At 44.3% G+C, this 13,872-nt stretch overlaps 1 protein-coding gene across 5 annotated transcripts in view; it reads right to left on the bottom strand.

Annotated features, from left to right (window-relative positions):
* raf1b (Raf-1 proto-oncogene, serine/threonine kinase b) overlaps positions 1-13,872 on the bottom strand; it is an 80,727-nt gene that overhangs the window by 35,884 nt on the left and 30,971 nt on the right. For all 5 annotated transcript variants that reach the window (XM_078413972.1, XM_078413971.1, XM_078413970.1 and 2 more), the window contains exons 2-4: positions 12,045-12,270; positions 7,662-7,768; positions 2,916-3,050 (exon numbers count right to left, since the gene is read on the bottom strand). In XM_078413972.1, the coding sequence (XP_078270098.1) occupies positions 2,916-3,050; positions 7,662-7,768; positions 12,045-12,248 (446 nt within the window). In that variant the 5' untranslated portion in view covers positions 12,249-12,270. The remainder of the gene's footprint in view (positions 1-2,915; positions 3,051-7,661; positions 7,769-12,044; positions 12,271-13,872) is intronic.

Genomic DNA, 13,872 nt, shown 5'->3' with positions numbered 1-13,872 from the left:
CATGGGACAAAGCATCGAACAACACAAACAAAAATAGCACGGCATTGTCCGCTTTCAAACGCGGGATTGTCGAGGGGTGGAGACTACACGTGTGGCTCTTTTGTAAAGCTATGGAAGTGCACAGGAAATTAATCACTGGTAGCTCTGCAGAAAAATTCATCATTGTCCACAACCTGGTATTAGTAACCAGTCATCTTATTGCTCAGAATCATAGGCTTTTTTTTTTTTTAGATTTTAGAGATACAGCGCAGAAACAGGCCCTTCGGCCCACCGGGTCCGCGCCGCCCAGCGATCCCCGCACACTAACACCCACTAGGGACAATTTCTTCTTTTTTTTTTAACATTTGCCCAGCCAATTAACCTGCAAACCTGTACGTCTTTGGAGTGTGGGAGGAAACCGAAGATCTCGGAGAAAACCCACGCAGGTCACGGGGAGAACGTACAAACTCCGTACAGTACAGCACCCGTAGTCAGGATCGAACCCGAGTCTCCGGCGCTGCATTCGCTGTAAGGCAGCAACTCTACCGCTGCGCCACTGTGCCGCCCTCTAGGCTTCTAGGTTTATTCATAACCTCCTGGTTTGGACAGGTTTATTTTAGAGCTGCTGCCTTGTTGATGCATCAAGCACCAAATCACAATCTCATTGACTTCTCCAACTTTAGATAGTTCCTCTGTCCCTCTCTTCCCCGCCCCTTTCCCAGTTCTCCCTCTATCTTCCTGTCTCCACCTATATCCTTCCTTTGTCCCGCCCCCCTGACATCAGTCTGAAGAAGGGTCTCGACCCGAAACGTCACCCATTCCTTCTCTCCTGAGATGCTGCCTGACCTGCTGAGTTACTCCAGCATTTTGTGAATAAATACCTTCGATTTGTACCAGCATCTGCAGTTATTTTCTTACACATGTTTATTCATAATCTTGTTGATAAAATTCTATTTTTAAAACAACGTTTTTAATTATGTATCGACCTCCAGCCTGTACTACCAACTCAATTCCTGCCTATTGACATACATGGGCCAACTGCTTAGATTTGACTGTCCCATTCATAACATCTTGATGTTAGCTGGATATGAGTGGACTGAAATCATGTCTATGCTTCATGCAATATTGGCGTTAGTTGGTGGAGCGCTATCCTGTTCCAAATCTCTGTTCGTAGAGAATTCTGGATCAGTTGGTTCCAGCTCTGCTCCCTCACATCTACCCCTCAGTCGCCCCACGCCATTCCACCCAGGCCGCCATTTTCCTCCTCACCTAACGCATCGTAGATAAATCTGGGAGGAAGAATCTCCTAGCACGACAATATCAGATCGTACAAATAACTAATTTGCCTTGATCTGAATTGCAGGACATCGTTAACAAGATTTTTCACTTCGGTGGTCGATGGATAGGACAGGTTTGGAGGGATATGGACCAAGCGCAGGCAAGTGGGACTAGTGTAGCTGGGACATTGTTGGTCATTATGGGCAAGTTGGGCCGAAGGGCCTGTTTCCACACTGTATCACTCTATGACACTATGATACATATAATTAAAATAGTCAAAAACAAGTTATCTCCATTCTGAACTAATTTAGCTTTTCCCCATCGATTTTATACATAATATGCTCTGCTGGCATTATTTGGTAATGCTGTGTGCGCCTGCAACTGTTTTTTTCATTTTAAATCACATGTACCCAACACATAATGAGAAACTAATCACAAAGCATACTATGAGATGGGTCCCCTGCCACAAACTGTTACTTAACATGGGAAACGGTCAGAGCCCAGTTCTCCAGTACATGCTGGACTTGACATGTGCCACTAAATCAAATAATCAAGCAGATGATGGAAATTCAGCGTGCACATCCTTCATGAGGATCCTCCGTGAGTGGATGTGGAGAGGATGTTTCCACTAGTGGCAGAGTCTAGGGCTAAAGGTCACAGCCTCAGAGTTCAAGGACATTCCCTTCGAAAGGAGATGAGGAGGAATTTCTTTAGTGAGAGGGTGGTGAATCTGTGGAATTCTTTGCCACAGAAGGCTGTGGAGGCCCAAGTCAATGGATATTTTTGAGGCAGAGATTGATAAATTCTTGATTAGCACATATGTCAGGGGTTATGGGGAGAAGGCAGGAGAATGGGGTTAGGAGGGAGAGATAGATCAGCTATGATTGAATGGCGGAGTAGACTTGATGGGCCGAATGGCCTAATTCTGCTCCTGTCACTTGTCACATTTCCTCTAGACCTTGCTGTACTTCCATAAGGTTGCGCTACACATACCTGGTGTCATCACTTTGAGCTCAAAGACAAGTAGAAACTAATAGCCTACATAATTAACTCTTGCCTTTCTGGATTCAATGAAGCTATCATGTGAAACGTACCACTGCATAATTTCCTACAGAAAAGAACAAGGCTGTCACAGTGCAAATTTGAGTGTAATGAATGCTAATGGAACTAAACCCCAAGATATTTTATCCTCTTCACAAAGATTTCCCGAGCAGTCACCATTTTCTTTCAGCTTCCCAGATTATATTATATGGTCCATTACATGGTCATGATGTATTTAAGAGAGAGTTAGATATAGCTCTTAGGGCTAACAGAATCAAGGGATATGGGGAGAAAGCAGGAACGGGGTACTGATTTTGTATGATCAGCCATGATCACATTGAATGGCAGTGCTGGCTCGAAGTACTGAATGGCCTATTCCTGCACCTATTTTCTATGTATCTATGTCTATATTTTCGATATAATTTAAAATGTGTATAACCTCGCTTATTTTAACCCTCTCTCTATATTGTTAATTTAGTTTAGTTTAGAGATATGGCATGGAAACAGGCCCTTTCGGCCCACCGGGTCCGCGCCGACCAGCGATCCCCGCACATTAACACTATCCTACACCCACAAGGGACAATTTTTACATTTATCAAGCCAATGAACCTACATACCTGTACGTCTTTGGAGTGTGGGAGGAAACTGAAGATCTCGGAGAAAACCCACGCAGGTCACAGGGAGAACGTACAAACTCTGTACAGACAGCACCCGTGGTCGGGATCGAACCCGGGTCTCCGGCGCTGCATTCGCTGTAATACAATACAATACAATACAATATATCTTTATTGTCATTGTACCCAGGGGTACAACGAGATTGGGAATGCGCCTCCCATACGATGCAATAATTTAGGTAATTTAGACAGCAGCAACCCAACGAAACGAAACAGTTGTAACAGTTTTGGACAGGGTAAAGTGCAAGTTGATCTATGCGTTGTGGCCATCCGGCTCAGCAGGACCGGTTCATAGCAGCTATGGCCCTGGGGATGAAGCTGTTCCTGAGTCTGGAGGTGCGGGCATAGAAGGCCTTGTATCGTCTGCCCGATGGAAGGAGTTCGAACAGACTGTTGCAGGGGTGTGAAGAGTCTTTGTGGATGCTGGTGGCTTTTCTGAGGCATCGTGTGTTGTAGATGCCCTCCAAGTCTGGTAGCTGCGTTCCGATGGCCCTCTGAGCTCTATGGACTACCCGCTGTAGAGCTTTCCTTTCTGCCTCCGTGCAGCTGAGGTACCACACAAGGCAGCAACTCTACCGCTGTGCCGCACAATTCTTACATGTCACACTAGAATTGTCAATAGGACATTCTTTACAACCTTAGTCATTTTTGCTGTGGTTATCTTCGGTTTAAGCATCTTTGTCCTCAGTTAACCCTTCAGTGACTGACATGGTGAGCCACAGGTTTCTTCACTTACTCTTAAAACTACTTTTCTAATTGAATCCCAGGTATGTGAAAAGATTCACAATGTCTTATTAATGCTGCAAAGTAACTAGAAACTTTATTAGTTTATTATTTATACCTTTATTAACTTTATTATCATCAACTTATCAGGGCAATCAGGATTTATCTGTTTCCTAGGGAATTTTTCAATGATACTCTTAAAGGAAATGTCTTGAGGACAGTCTGTATTACAGCCGACGAGTGCTAAGGTCTTAAGGCTAAATCTCCCGGGCCTGATCAGATACATCCAAGGTTGCTGTGGGAAGCTGGAAGAATTTGTGGGGACCCTAGCTGAGATACATGAATCATCGTTAGAGACAGGCAAGGTTCCAGATGACTAGAGGGTGCCTCTATTTAAGAAGGAATTCAATGAAAAACCTGGGAACTATAGACCAGTGTACCAGTGACCAGTATCTCTGTAAGGTAGGGTACTGGAGGAGATTCTGAGGGACAAGATATACATGCATTTGGATAGATGGAGGCTGATTAGGGATAGTCTGTATGTGGCAGACCACGTCTGATGAACTCGATTGAGTTTCTTGAAGGGGTAGGCCATTTAGAACGGAGATGAGGACAAACATTTTCACACAGAGAGTTGTGAATTTGTGGAATTCTCTGCCTCAGAAGGCAGTGAAGGCCGATTCACTGGATGCATTCAAAAGAGAGTTAGGTAGAGCTCCGAGGGCTAGCGGAATCAAGGGGTATGGGGAGAAGGCAGGAACGGGGCACTGATTGAGGGTGATCAGCCATGATCACATTGAATGGCGGAGCTGGCTCGAAGGGCCAAATGGCCTACTCCTGCACCTATTGTCTATGAATCTAAATAACCAAAAATGTTGAAGAAGGCAAGACTGTAGACATTGTCTGTGTGGACTTCAGCAGGGCTTTTGACAAGGTTCCACATGGAATGCTGTTCTGGAAGATTAGATCACATGGGATTCAAGGAGCGCTACCTAACTGTACACAGAACTGACTTCATGTAAGGAAGCAGATGGTGGTGGTGGGAAGTTATTTTTCCGACTGGCGGTCTGTGTCTGGTGGAGAGCCTTGGGATCTGTGCGAGCGTGGTCTGATGCTGCAGTAATTAATCAACGTTTCCCCCCCCTGCTTTTAGGACATTAGTTTTAGCTTTAGGTTTATTATTGTCACATGTAAAGGGGTGCAGTGAAAAGCTTTGTTTTTACGTGCGTAGGAAAAAAACTGCAGACGCTGGTTTAAATCGAAGGTAGACACAAAATGCTGGAAGAACTCAGCGGGTCAGGCAGCATCCCTGGAGAGAAGGAATGGGAGATGTTTCGATTCGAGACCCTTCTTCAGACTGATGTCAGGGAAGGATGTAGTCCCCCTGGATGTAAAGATAGGATGTAGTCAGAGACAGGAAGACTAGTGGGAGAACTGGGAAGGGGAGAGGATAGAGAGAGGAAGCAGGGACTATCTGAAGTTAGAGAACACAATGTTCATACCGCTGGGGTGTAAACTACCCAAGCGAAATATGAGGTGCTGTTCCTGCAATTTGCGCTGGGCCTCACTCTAACAATGGAGGAGGCCCAGGACAGAAAGGTCAGATTGGGAATGGGAGGGGGAGTTGAAGTGCTGAGCCACCGGGAGATCAAGTTGGTTAAGTTGTTTTTACATGCTATCCAGTCAAATCAGATAATACTGATTATAAATACCATCAAGCCATACTCAAGTGCAAAAGGTAGAGCAAAGGGGGAAATACAGAGGGCAGAATTTAGGTCTCAGCATTGAGCGCGGCAGTTCCAGAGACAAGGTCCAATGTCCGCAATGGGGTAGAGTGGAATCAAACCGTGCCCCAGGTCATAGGAAGACCATTCAGAAGGCCCATGCAGAAGCAAGACAACAGAGGGGAAGAAAAGGTTTGAGTCTGGCGGTGGGCGCTTTGAAACTTCTGTATCGTCTGGGGAGGAGGCGGAATAGCTGGACAACATTCCATCTTGCTGGGTAAACGCCAACCTTGTCGCTTTCGTGCAGTAGGCTAAAAATACACAGCCCGACCTTACTCTTTTTATACAATGCTATATTCCACTAGGTCTTTTTAATGCATAAATAACTGGAAACTTTCAACAGGGCAATCAGGATTTATCGGTTTCCTTGGAACTTTTTCAATGAGACTCTCAAAGGAAATATCTTGAGGACATTCTGTATTACAAGTGAGCAGGTACTGGAAGTCTGACGGTGTATATAAAATAGTAGATAAAGCCCCTGGGTTTGATCAGATATGTCCAAGGGCACTTTGGGAAGGTTGGAACAATTTGTGGGAGCCCAAGCCGAGATATCTGAATCATTATTAGACACAAGTGAGGTGGCGGAGATCAGGAGGGTGGTCAATGTTGTTCTTCTAGTTATGAAAGACTGCAAGGAAAAGCCTGGGAACTATAGATCAGTGAACTGGACACCTGGTAGGTGGGTTAGTGGAGAGGATTCTAAGGGATAAGATATTCATGCATTTGGATTGACAGGGACTGATTAGGGATAGTCAGCATATGGGAGATCCAGATTTTCCAATTCCCCAAAAGTACAAGTCGCCCATCGTTGTTCATTAAGGAAGTTTTATTGAATTAAATCTATATCTAGCCTAGGCTTCAAAGTGCATCAGGTCTCTGAACAACGACCAAGTCTAATGTGGAGGCTCACATTTTGAGACACACTTTACCACAGTCAAGGTAATAATTTGAAGTGTTTCACAGAAAACACTGTGCCAGAAAACACAGAAAACACTAACATGCCACATAACAATGCAGGCCAAGACATTCACAGAGTTGCTTGACACTAGAGAGCTTTAAAAGATTCAGCCTTTAGTTTCCATAATCTGGTGGAGTTCTATGAAATCACTTAGGCCGTGATCAAGAACAACCCAATTACAGCAAGAACAAATTAGAAATGAATAATGGCATTTTTAATATGTTGTTAATTATTTACTGAATGTATAAAGTAAATTTGACTCCATCAGAGAAGAACATGACAAATTATTCAGCCATTCTTCATGGTAATGGAAGAGACAGAGGTTCTTACCAAAGATGGACACAAAATGCTGGAGTAACTCATCGGGGTTGGACAGCATCTCTGGAGAAAAGGAATAGGTGACGTTTTTGGTCGAGACCCTTCTTCAGTCTGAAGTCTTGAGTCAGAAGAAGGGTCTCGACCTGAACTGTCATCTATTCCTTCATACTAGCAAGCTAGACGCCACCCTCAACGACACCATGCGGATCATCACTGGCTGCCTACGCCCTACTCCGACGGATCTCCTGCCGGTGCTCGCAGGTATCGCACCCGCCAAGCTTCACAGAGAGTTCTTCACTCATAGGCTGGTGTGCAAGGCCCCATCGGACGCCAAACATCCTTTGCACCACCTCGCCCAGGATTCACGGCAACTGGGACCTCAACGCCTGTCATCTCGTCACCCTTTCTCCCGTCATGCAGCGACCCTATGTGGCTCCGGTTTCAACATACTAGGAGCATGGAGAACCAGCTGGGAACAGACAACGCCACCTCCTCAATTCACTGTCGCACCGAACACCACAGCCCCACCCGGCTCGGACATGCCCCGCAAAGAGTGGGTCGCCCTGAACCGGCTCCGCACAGGGGTCGGCCGGCTCGACGCCAACATGCATCGTTGGGGGTTGCGTCCATCAGCAGCCTGCGTGTGTGGGGCAGACCAGCAAACAGCGCAGCACGGCATTCTCAACTGCTCTGTCCTCCGTCCCCCTGGTGGAGGGGTAGACCTCACGGCCCTCGACAACAGCACATTGCACTGGCTACAGCGCCTGGAGGCCGTTACATAATTTCTGCTGCCTCAAACGCAAGAAGAAGACATATTCCTTCTCTCCAGAGATGCTGTCTGTCCCGCTGAGTTACTCCAGCTTTTTGTGTCAATCTTCGGTTTCCTTCCTACACAGAGGTTCTTACCATCTTTGTGGTAGCCTGAAGACAACGCAGCAATCCGGCTGAAGGCCTCGGACTTTCAACGCCTTTTTCAGACTGTCCTGTACGGTCATACCTGATCGCACACTCACCTGTAGCAAGACATAGGAAAGGTAACAGGTCAGATGCGCAGAGTTCTGCACTCGAATACCAAGTTTTGTTATGTGCTTTTATTTAAAGTATAATTTCCACTTAAAGCTTGGCTAAATCATTTATATTAAATCAGATGGTGGTGGAAAACCCTATGCGATCACGCCAAGGTTAACACGCAGGATTTCCGCATGTTAAATCTGACAATGAAATCCCAAGTTGCTATCAGTGATGTGGCCTTCCTTCCCAAGCTGTGCCGAATTGCAGCCTTCTCCACTGCAAACAAATTCATCAATTCAATTGATGAAAATTGCAGGTAACTACAAAATAGCGTTGCTACTTTACGCCCTTCAGGTTTTCAAATGACTTACTCAGCGATCATTACTGCTTGGCAAACTGCCCGGCCAAAAAATACTGATTCTTTACGAATCATATAAACTATTCACTGAAAATGGAATAAAGTTAATATTTTGATCAATAACCATCCACTGATGCTGCTTGACTTGATGACTATTTTCAGCAGTCTGGATGATAGTCATCGTGGTTTCCCCCTCTACAGAAGCTGCCTGACCTGCTGAGTATTGATAGTGAGTGACTGGATAGCACGCAACAAATGACTTGATAACACGCAACAAATGACCAGTTAGCACACAACAAAAGCTTTTCACTGTACCTCGGTACACGTGACAATAAACTAAACTGAAACTGAGTATTTGCAACACTTTCTGCTTTTATTTCAGACCCAGCATCGGCAGTGTTTCACAATCCTATTTAATACTCTATAAAATGTTAAAAACATGAGCTAGAAATTGTACTTTGGCTTCCCTGGTCCCCATTTCATGAAAATCTTTGATACGATTTGTTGGTTGGTTAGACTTGCTAACATCAAAGGTTCCGTCAAGTGGCAACCTAGGAACCACCAATTTTGGAAAAGCAGCCCCCTTTTTTTAAGACCAAATTTCTTTAAGTTGAACTTCATCGCTGACCACAAATTCAGACCAATATTTTTGAGTAAGAGAACCAATTCAAAACTCAGCATCCAATGCTGTCCCATACCATGTTCATGTTCCAAGAACGCTCAAAAGCAACTCAAAACAAAATCTCCTCAATGTGAATTACAGAGGACAGTACACAAGTTATATTCTTCCTGCAATTTATAGTTTCTCCAAGTACATTTTATTTTAACGCTCTTATAATCATTTCTTGTAGTTCAATCTATACACGTAATGCCAGAATGCTTTGAAGAAAAACACATGATTATTTAATTTTAATTAAAATGGCGGCGCTGCCATAGCAGCTGCGGCTTACCTGCGGTCCATTTGTCTTTGTGTTTTTGTTGTTTTTTTGTCTTAATTGTAGTTGTGATGTCGTGTTTTTGTGTTTGTGTACTATGTGTGTATGTGGGGGGGAGGGGGGGAACTGTAAAATTGTAAATATGTGTCCCTTCCAAACGGAGACCCGACCTTTGTTTTCTGGGTGGTGTCTCCGTTCCTGCTGCGGCCTACCATCGGCCCAACTCCTGGAGCTGGCTGCCCCCAGGGCTCTGGTTCGCTGAGCCCGCGGACCGGACTTACCATCAGCGGAGCCGATGGGTCGCGGGGCTTGGGTCGCGGACATTTCACCGTCCGGCGCGGCCTAAGATATGCCGCGGGATATTTCTCTGCGGGATATTTCTCGACTTCAATGTCGGGAGCCACGACCGCCCCGTGCAGCAACAGCGGCAGCGTGTTCGCCCGCCCCGGATCGGACTTATCATCGGCAGAGCCGGCCGTCTTCGGAGGCTGCGGGAGCGGCTGGGACTCGCCTTGGGCCGGCCCGCTGCGGACCGTCCGGCGCGGCCTGCAACCACAACAACCTGACTGCGGGAGAAGACAGCAGGAGAAGGGAAAAGACATTGTGGCCTTCCATCACAGTGAGGAGAGGACTGGAGGAGACTCATTGTGATGGATGTTTCTTTGATGGATGTTTCTTTTTTTGTGTGTTTTTGGGGTTGTGTAATTTTAATGCCTATTTAATGCTTTTATTGTTGGACTGTGGGTGACTGAATTTCGTTCCAATATTGGATGACAAATAAAGCTATCTTGAATCTTGAATCTTGAATCATAACCAGGTTAGAGAAATGTGCTGATGCAGGCAAAATTCCAAGGAGGCAGATTATTGTGAAAAACAAATGTCCACTCTTAGGGCAATAATGATAATACTCTGAAGGCGGCACGGTGGTGCAGCGGTAGAGTTGCTGCCTTACAGCGAATGCAGCGCCGGAGACTCAGGTTCGATCCTGACTACGGGTGCCGTCTGTACGGAGTTTGTACGTTCTCCCCGTGACCTGCGTGGGTTTTCTACGAGATCTTCGGTTTCCTCCCACACTCCAAAGACGTACAGGTATGTAGGTTAATTGGCTGGGCAAATGTTTTTTTTTTAATTGTCCCTAGTGGGTGTAGGATAGTGTTAATGTGCGGGGATTGCTGGGCGGCGCGGACCCGGTGGGCCGAATGGCCTGTTTCCGCGCTGTATCTCTAAATTTAAATCTAAAGCGCACAACTTGGAACAAAGATATCACTTTCAGGCAATTTTAAGCTCATAAAATTATAAAGACTGCATATTTGGTATCTGGATTTGGATGCTAGTTTAGATTAGTTTAGAGATACAGCGTGGAAACAGGCCATTCGGCCCACCGAGTCCTTGCTGACCAGCAATCCTTGCACATTAACATTATCTGACACTAGGGACAATTTACATTTATACCAAGCCAATTAGCCTACAAACTTGTACGTCTTTGAAGTGTGGGAGGGAACCGAAGATCTCGGAGAAAGTTCATGCAGGTTACGGGGAGAAGGTACAAACTCCGTACAGACGGCACCCGTAGACAGGATCGTGCCCGGGTTTCTGGCGCTGTCAGGCAGCAACTCTACCGCTGTGCCACTATTCTCTACAGGGAAGGGTTTTTGTTTTCTCAATGATGAACAAAGGAAGATAATTAAATGGCAAATTAGATTAATTGGACCTTTGTCATGATGAACTAATGAAAGCAACAGCTATGTTGTTCCAAGAAGGCATGTTCCAAGAAGGCACCATTAATCTTATTGGATTCCTCAATGAAAAAAGAAAGTAATTAAGTCAATGATCATTGGCACATCAAGTGACATTAAAAGAAAATTCAGCGTTATAATAACACTGGTTAACTCATTCAAATTGAATTTTCCCAACTTTATCTTTTAAAGTGTGGCAGATAACAAAAATGGCTTAACAGTGTCATTCTTTCTTAAAGCTACCTTCAAAGCGTTCAAGGATCATGTAATCAGTGGTACATTTACATTCAAACTCCAGCATTTTGGTTTTTACTCTTTCAGGTATAGCATGAGATGTCACACACATCTACCATTTTCTTTCCCCTCTCTTCTGGTAATTTCACATTTCATTTACCTTCTCCCATTTACTTCATCAAACACACAGTTTTTACTATTCACTGGTCACGCTCCCTCAACTAACTCCACCGCCACTTCCACCAGCCCATCTGTTCTAATCTCACTTTATCAAAGACCTTCCCTTTAGTTCTCTCCGTCCCTCCCCCATCTTGTCTGCAACCTTAAACCTTGGGATTTCCCCCCAAAATTTATCCGTTCTGATGAAAGGTTATCAACCATAAATGTCGATTCTGACCCTCCTTCCACAGATGCTACCCAAGTTGCTGAGTATTCACAGAAATATCTGACATCAGTCTTTACACCAAATCTTGCATCAAAAATCAAATAATTAGCAGCTTCAGCTGCACAACAGCATTGGAATTCCTCAAAGCAAGTACTAAATGGAAGCGTTTATTTCATAATATTCCACCCTTGCATTCCTGCTGAAATTACCCGAGTTTGCAGTTTAATAACACTTATATACTTAATAAACACTCTTAACACTACATTATGACATCTGTCACATCACAAATAAATTGAATTGAATTTAATTTGAATTGAATTGAATAAATGTTATGAGCCAAGTATGTATACATACAAGGAATTTGCCTTGGTGCTTTGCTCGCCAGTAACAATACGACATACAGTAAACAATTAAGAATGAAACATTATAATTTACACATGTGAAGAATGAAATAAAATACCAGAGCAAAAGGAGGCTACTAAATACTTTGATCAAAAATCAATAAGTTGCACCATATAGAAAAAAAGTTATACTTAAACCAAATACCTCTTATGCAGACATTCTAAAATTCCAAATGCAATAAAACATTTCATATCATTTGTCTTTCCAGTTAACAAATTGTACATTTACCACAGTGCGCTGCTTGTTTGGCAAGTAAACCCGTATCGTGCCTCCGGCTTTGTAAGTATCTACCAACTTGCCCTCTTCAGACTCGCGGCGATAGGCAAAATGGTGGGCGATCGTGGGGGAAACCGATGCCGTAACATCATGGAAAACATCTTGTGCACTGAAGCCATTGCTGATGGAATTCCAGAATCCCATATTATACTCCATTCTGATGAGACGCACAGGCGATCTGTGAATAAAGTAGACACAAATCAAACGCAGTCATTTTATCATTCAGTCATTTTAAAATTCAATCATTTTACACAGTCCAATACACGGTATTCGATATTTACCAGCCTCCACAATGCATCAATAACAATTGTATTTGATGTAGCAATGCAACAACAACAAAGTCTAGTGCTGATTTGAGTTTTATTTTGGTTCAACTGGACTGAGAACATTAGATTCAAAGATGCACTTCCTCACAGAGATTGACCTTCCAATCCCCATTCTGAAAATGGCTCCTCGGCTTAGACTTCCAAAATGGATCCAAACTGAAGGCTCAAGTAAAACATGCTCCTCACAATTCCTCAGGACGATGCAGTAACAATCCGTTTGAGTTCCGTTTCCTCAGTGCCTCAGCACATTTGATTTAGCGGCCAGCAAAATGCTAAAGGTTTTTTTTCAAACAAAATAAAACCAATCAAGTTCAAGATTCATGTGAATTATTAAAATTCACATTCAAAATCCAGGAATCCAGGAATCTATAACTGCAGCACAGACTCCAAGCATTATTCAGGATTTACTTAACAACTGTTATTCTTACAAATAGTAAAACCGTACCAAGATTTCAAGATTCAAGATCAATTTATTTTCCCATGTGCCACTTAAGGTACAGTGAAACTTGAGCTACCATACTAAGTGAAAAGCAACAAGACACACAGCCACATAAAATAAAATTTAACATAAGCATCCACCACAGCGAATTCCACATTCCTCACTGTGATGGAAGGTATTAAAGTTCAAGCATCTTCCTCTTTGTTCCCCCGCGGTCGGGACTGTTGAACCATCCCCGATCAAAGCCCCCGTAGCCAACGAAATGCCCATTATAAAAGATCTTCTCCACCCGTGGCCACCAACGATACAAGATGAAGACCAGTCACTAACATCAATATCCAATGGATCAGTGCCAGCCATTATATTGAAGGAAATTATCCATCGCAGCGCCAGAAACTACATCACTTTGCTTTAATGCAGTAGCAATTGTTGTCATTCTGCCAGCATGTCCATAGAAGTACCTTACACTGGAATGTCATAAGGCAATGCTGTAAGACCGCTCTGAATAGCATGGCAGTCAAACATCCTAATCTGTGCTGCATTCAAGTTTCATGTTTTTGATGCCTTTTGTTGGGGGTGTGCATAATCACGGAATCGTTACAATATGAAACAAAGCTATTTGGCCCAGTGGGTCCACAGAAACCACATGGAAGAAAAATACAGCTTGTCCAATCTTCCACTTTCCCCCCACAGCCCTTCAAATTCTTTCCTTTCAGATACTTACCCAGCTCCTTCTGAAAGTGACAAAAGAATCTGCCTCCACCACTCACTTTGGCAGAGCACACGATGCTCAAACCACTTGGCGTGTTCAAAACCTCCCTCTTGCCACATTTGGTTCCTCTTCGATGTGCGCTACTGAACAATCAATACCGAATAAGACAAACAACTGGGATGTTCATGTCGCTGCAATGGGCACATAGACGGAGAACGGGCGGCACGGTGGGGCAGCGGTAGAGTTGCTGCCCGACAGCGCTTACCGCGCCAGAGACCCCGGTTAGATCCCGCAGAGACAGGG

This window comes from Rhinoraja longicauda, chromosome 17 (genome assembly GCF_053455715.1).
Source record: "Rhinoraja longicauda isolate Sanriku21f chromosome 17, sRhiLon1.1, whole genome shotgun sequence".
NCBI classification, from domain to species: Eukaryota; Metazoa; Chordata; class Chondrichthyes; order Rajiformes; family Arhynchobatidae; genus Rhinoraja; species Rhinoraja longicauda.
Note: the sequence above shows the minus strand (reverse complement) of the source record. Positions and strands in the feature narration are given on the sequence as shown.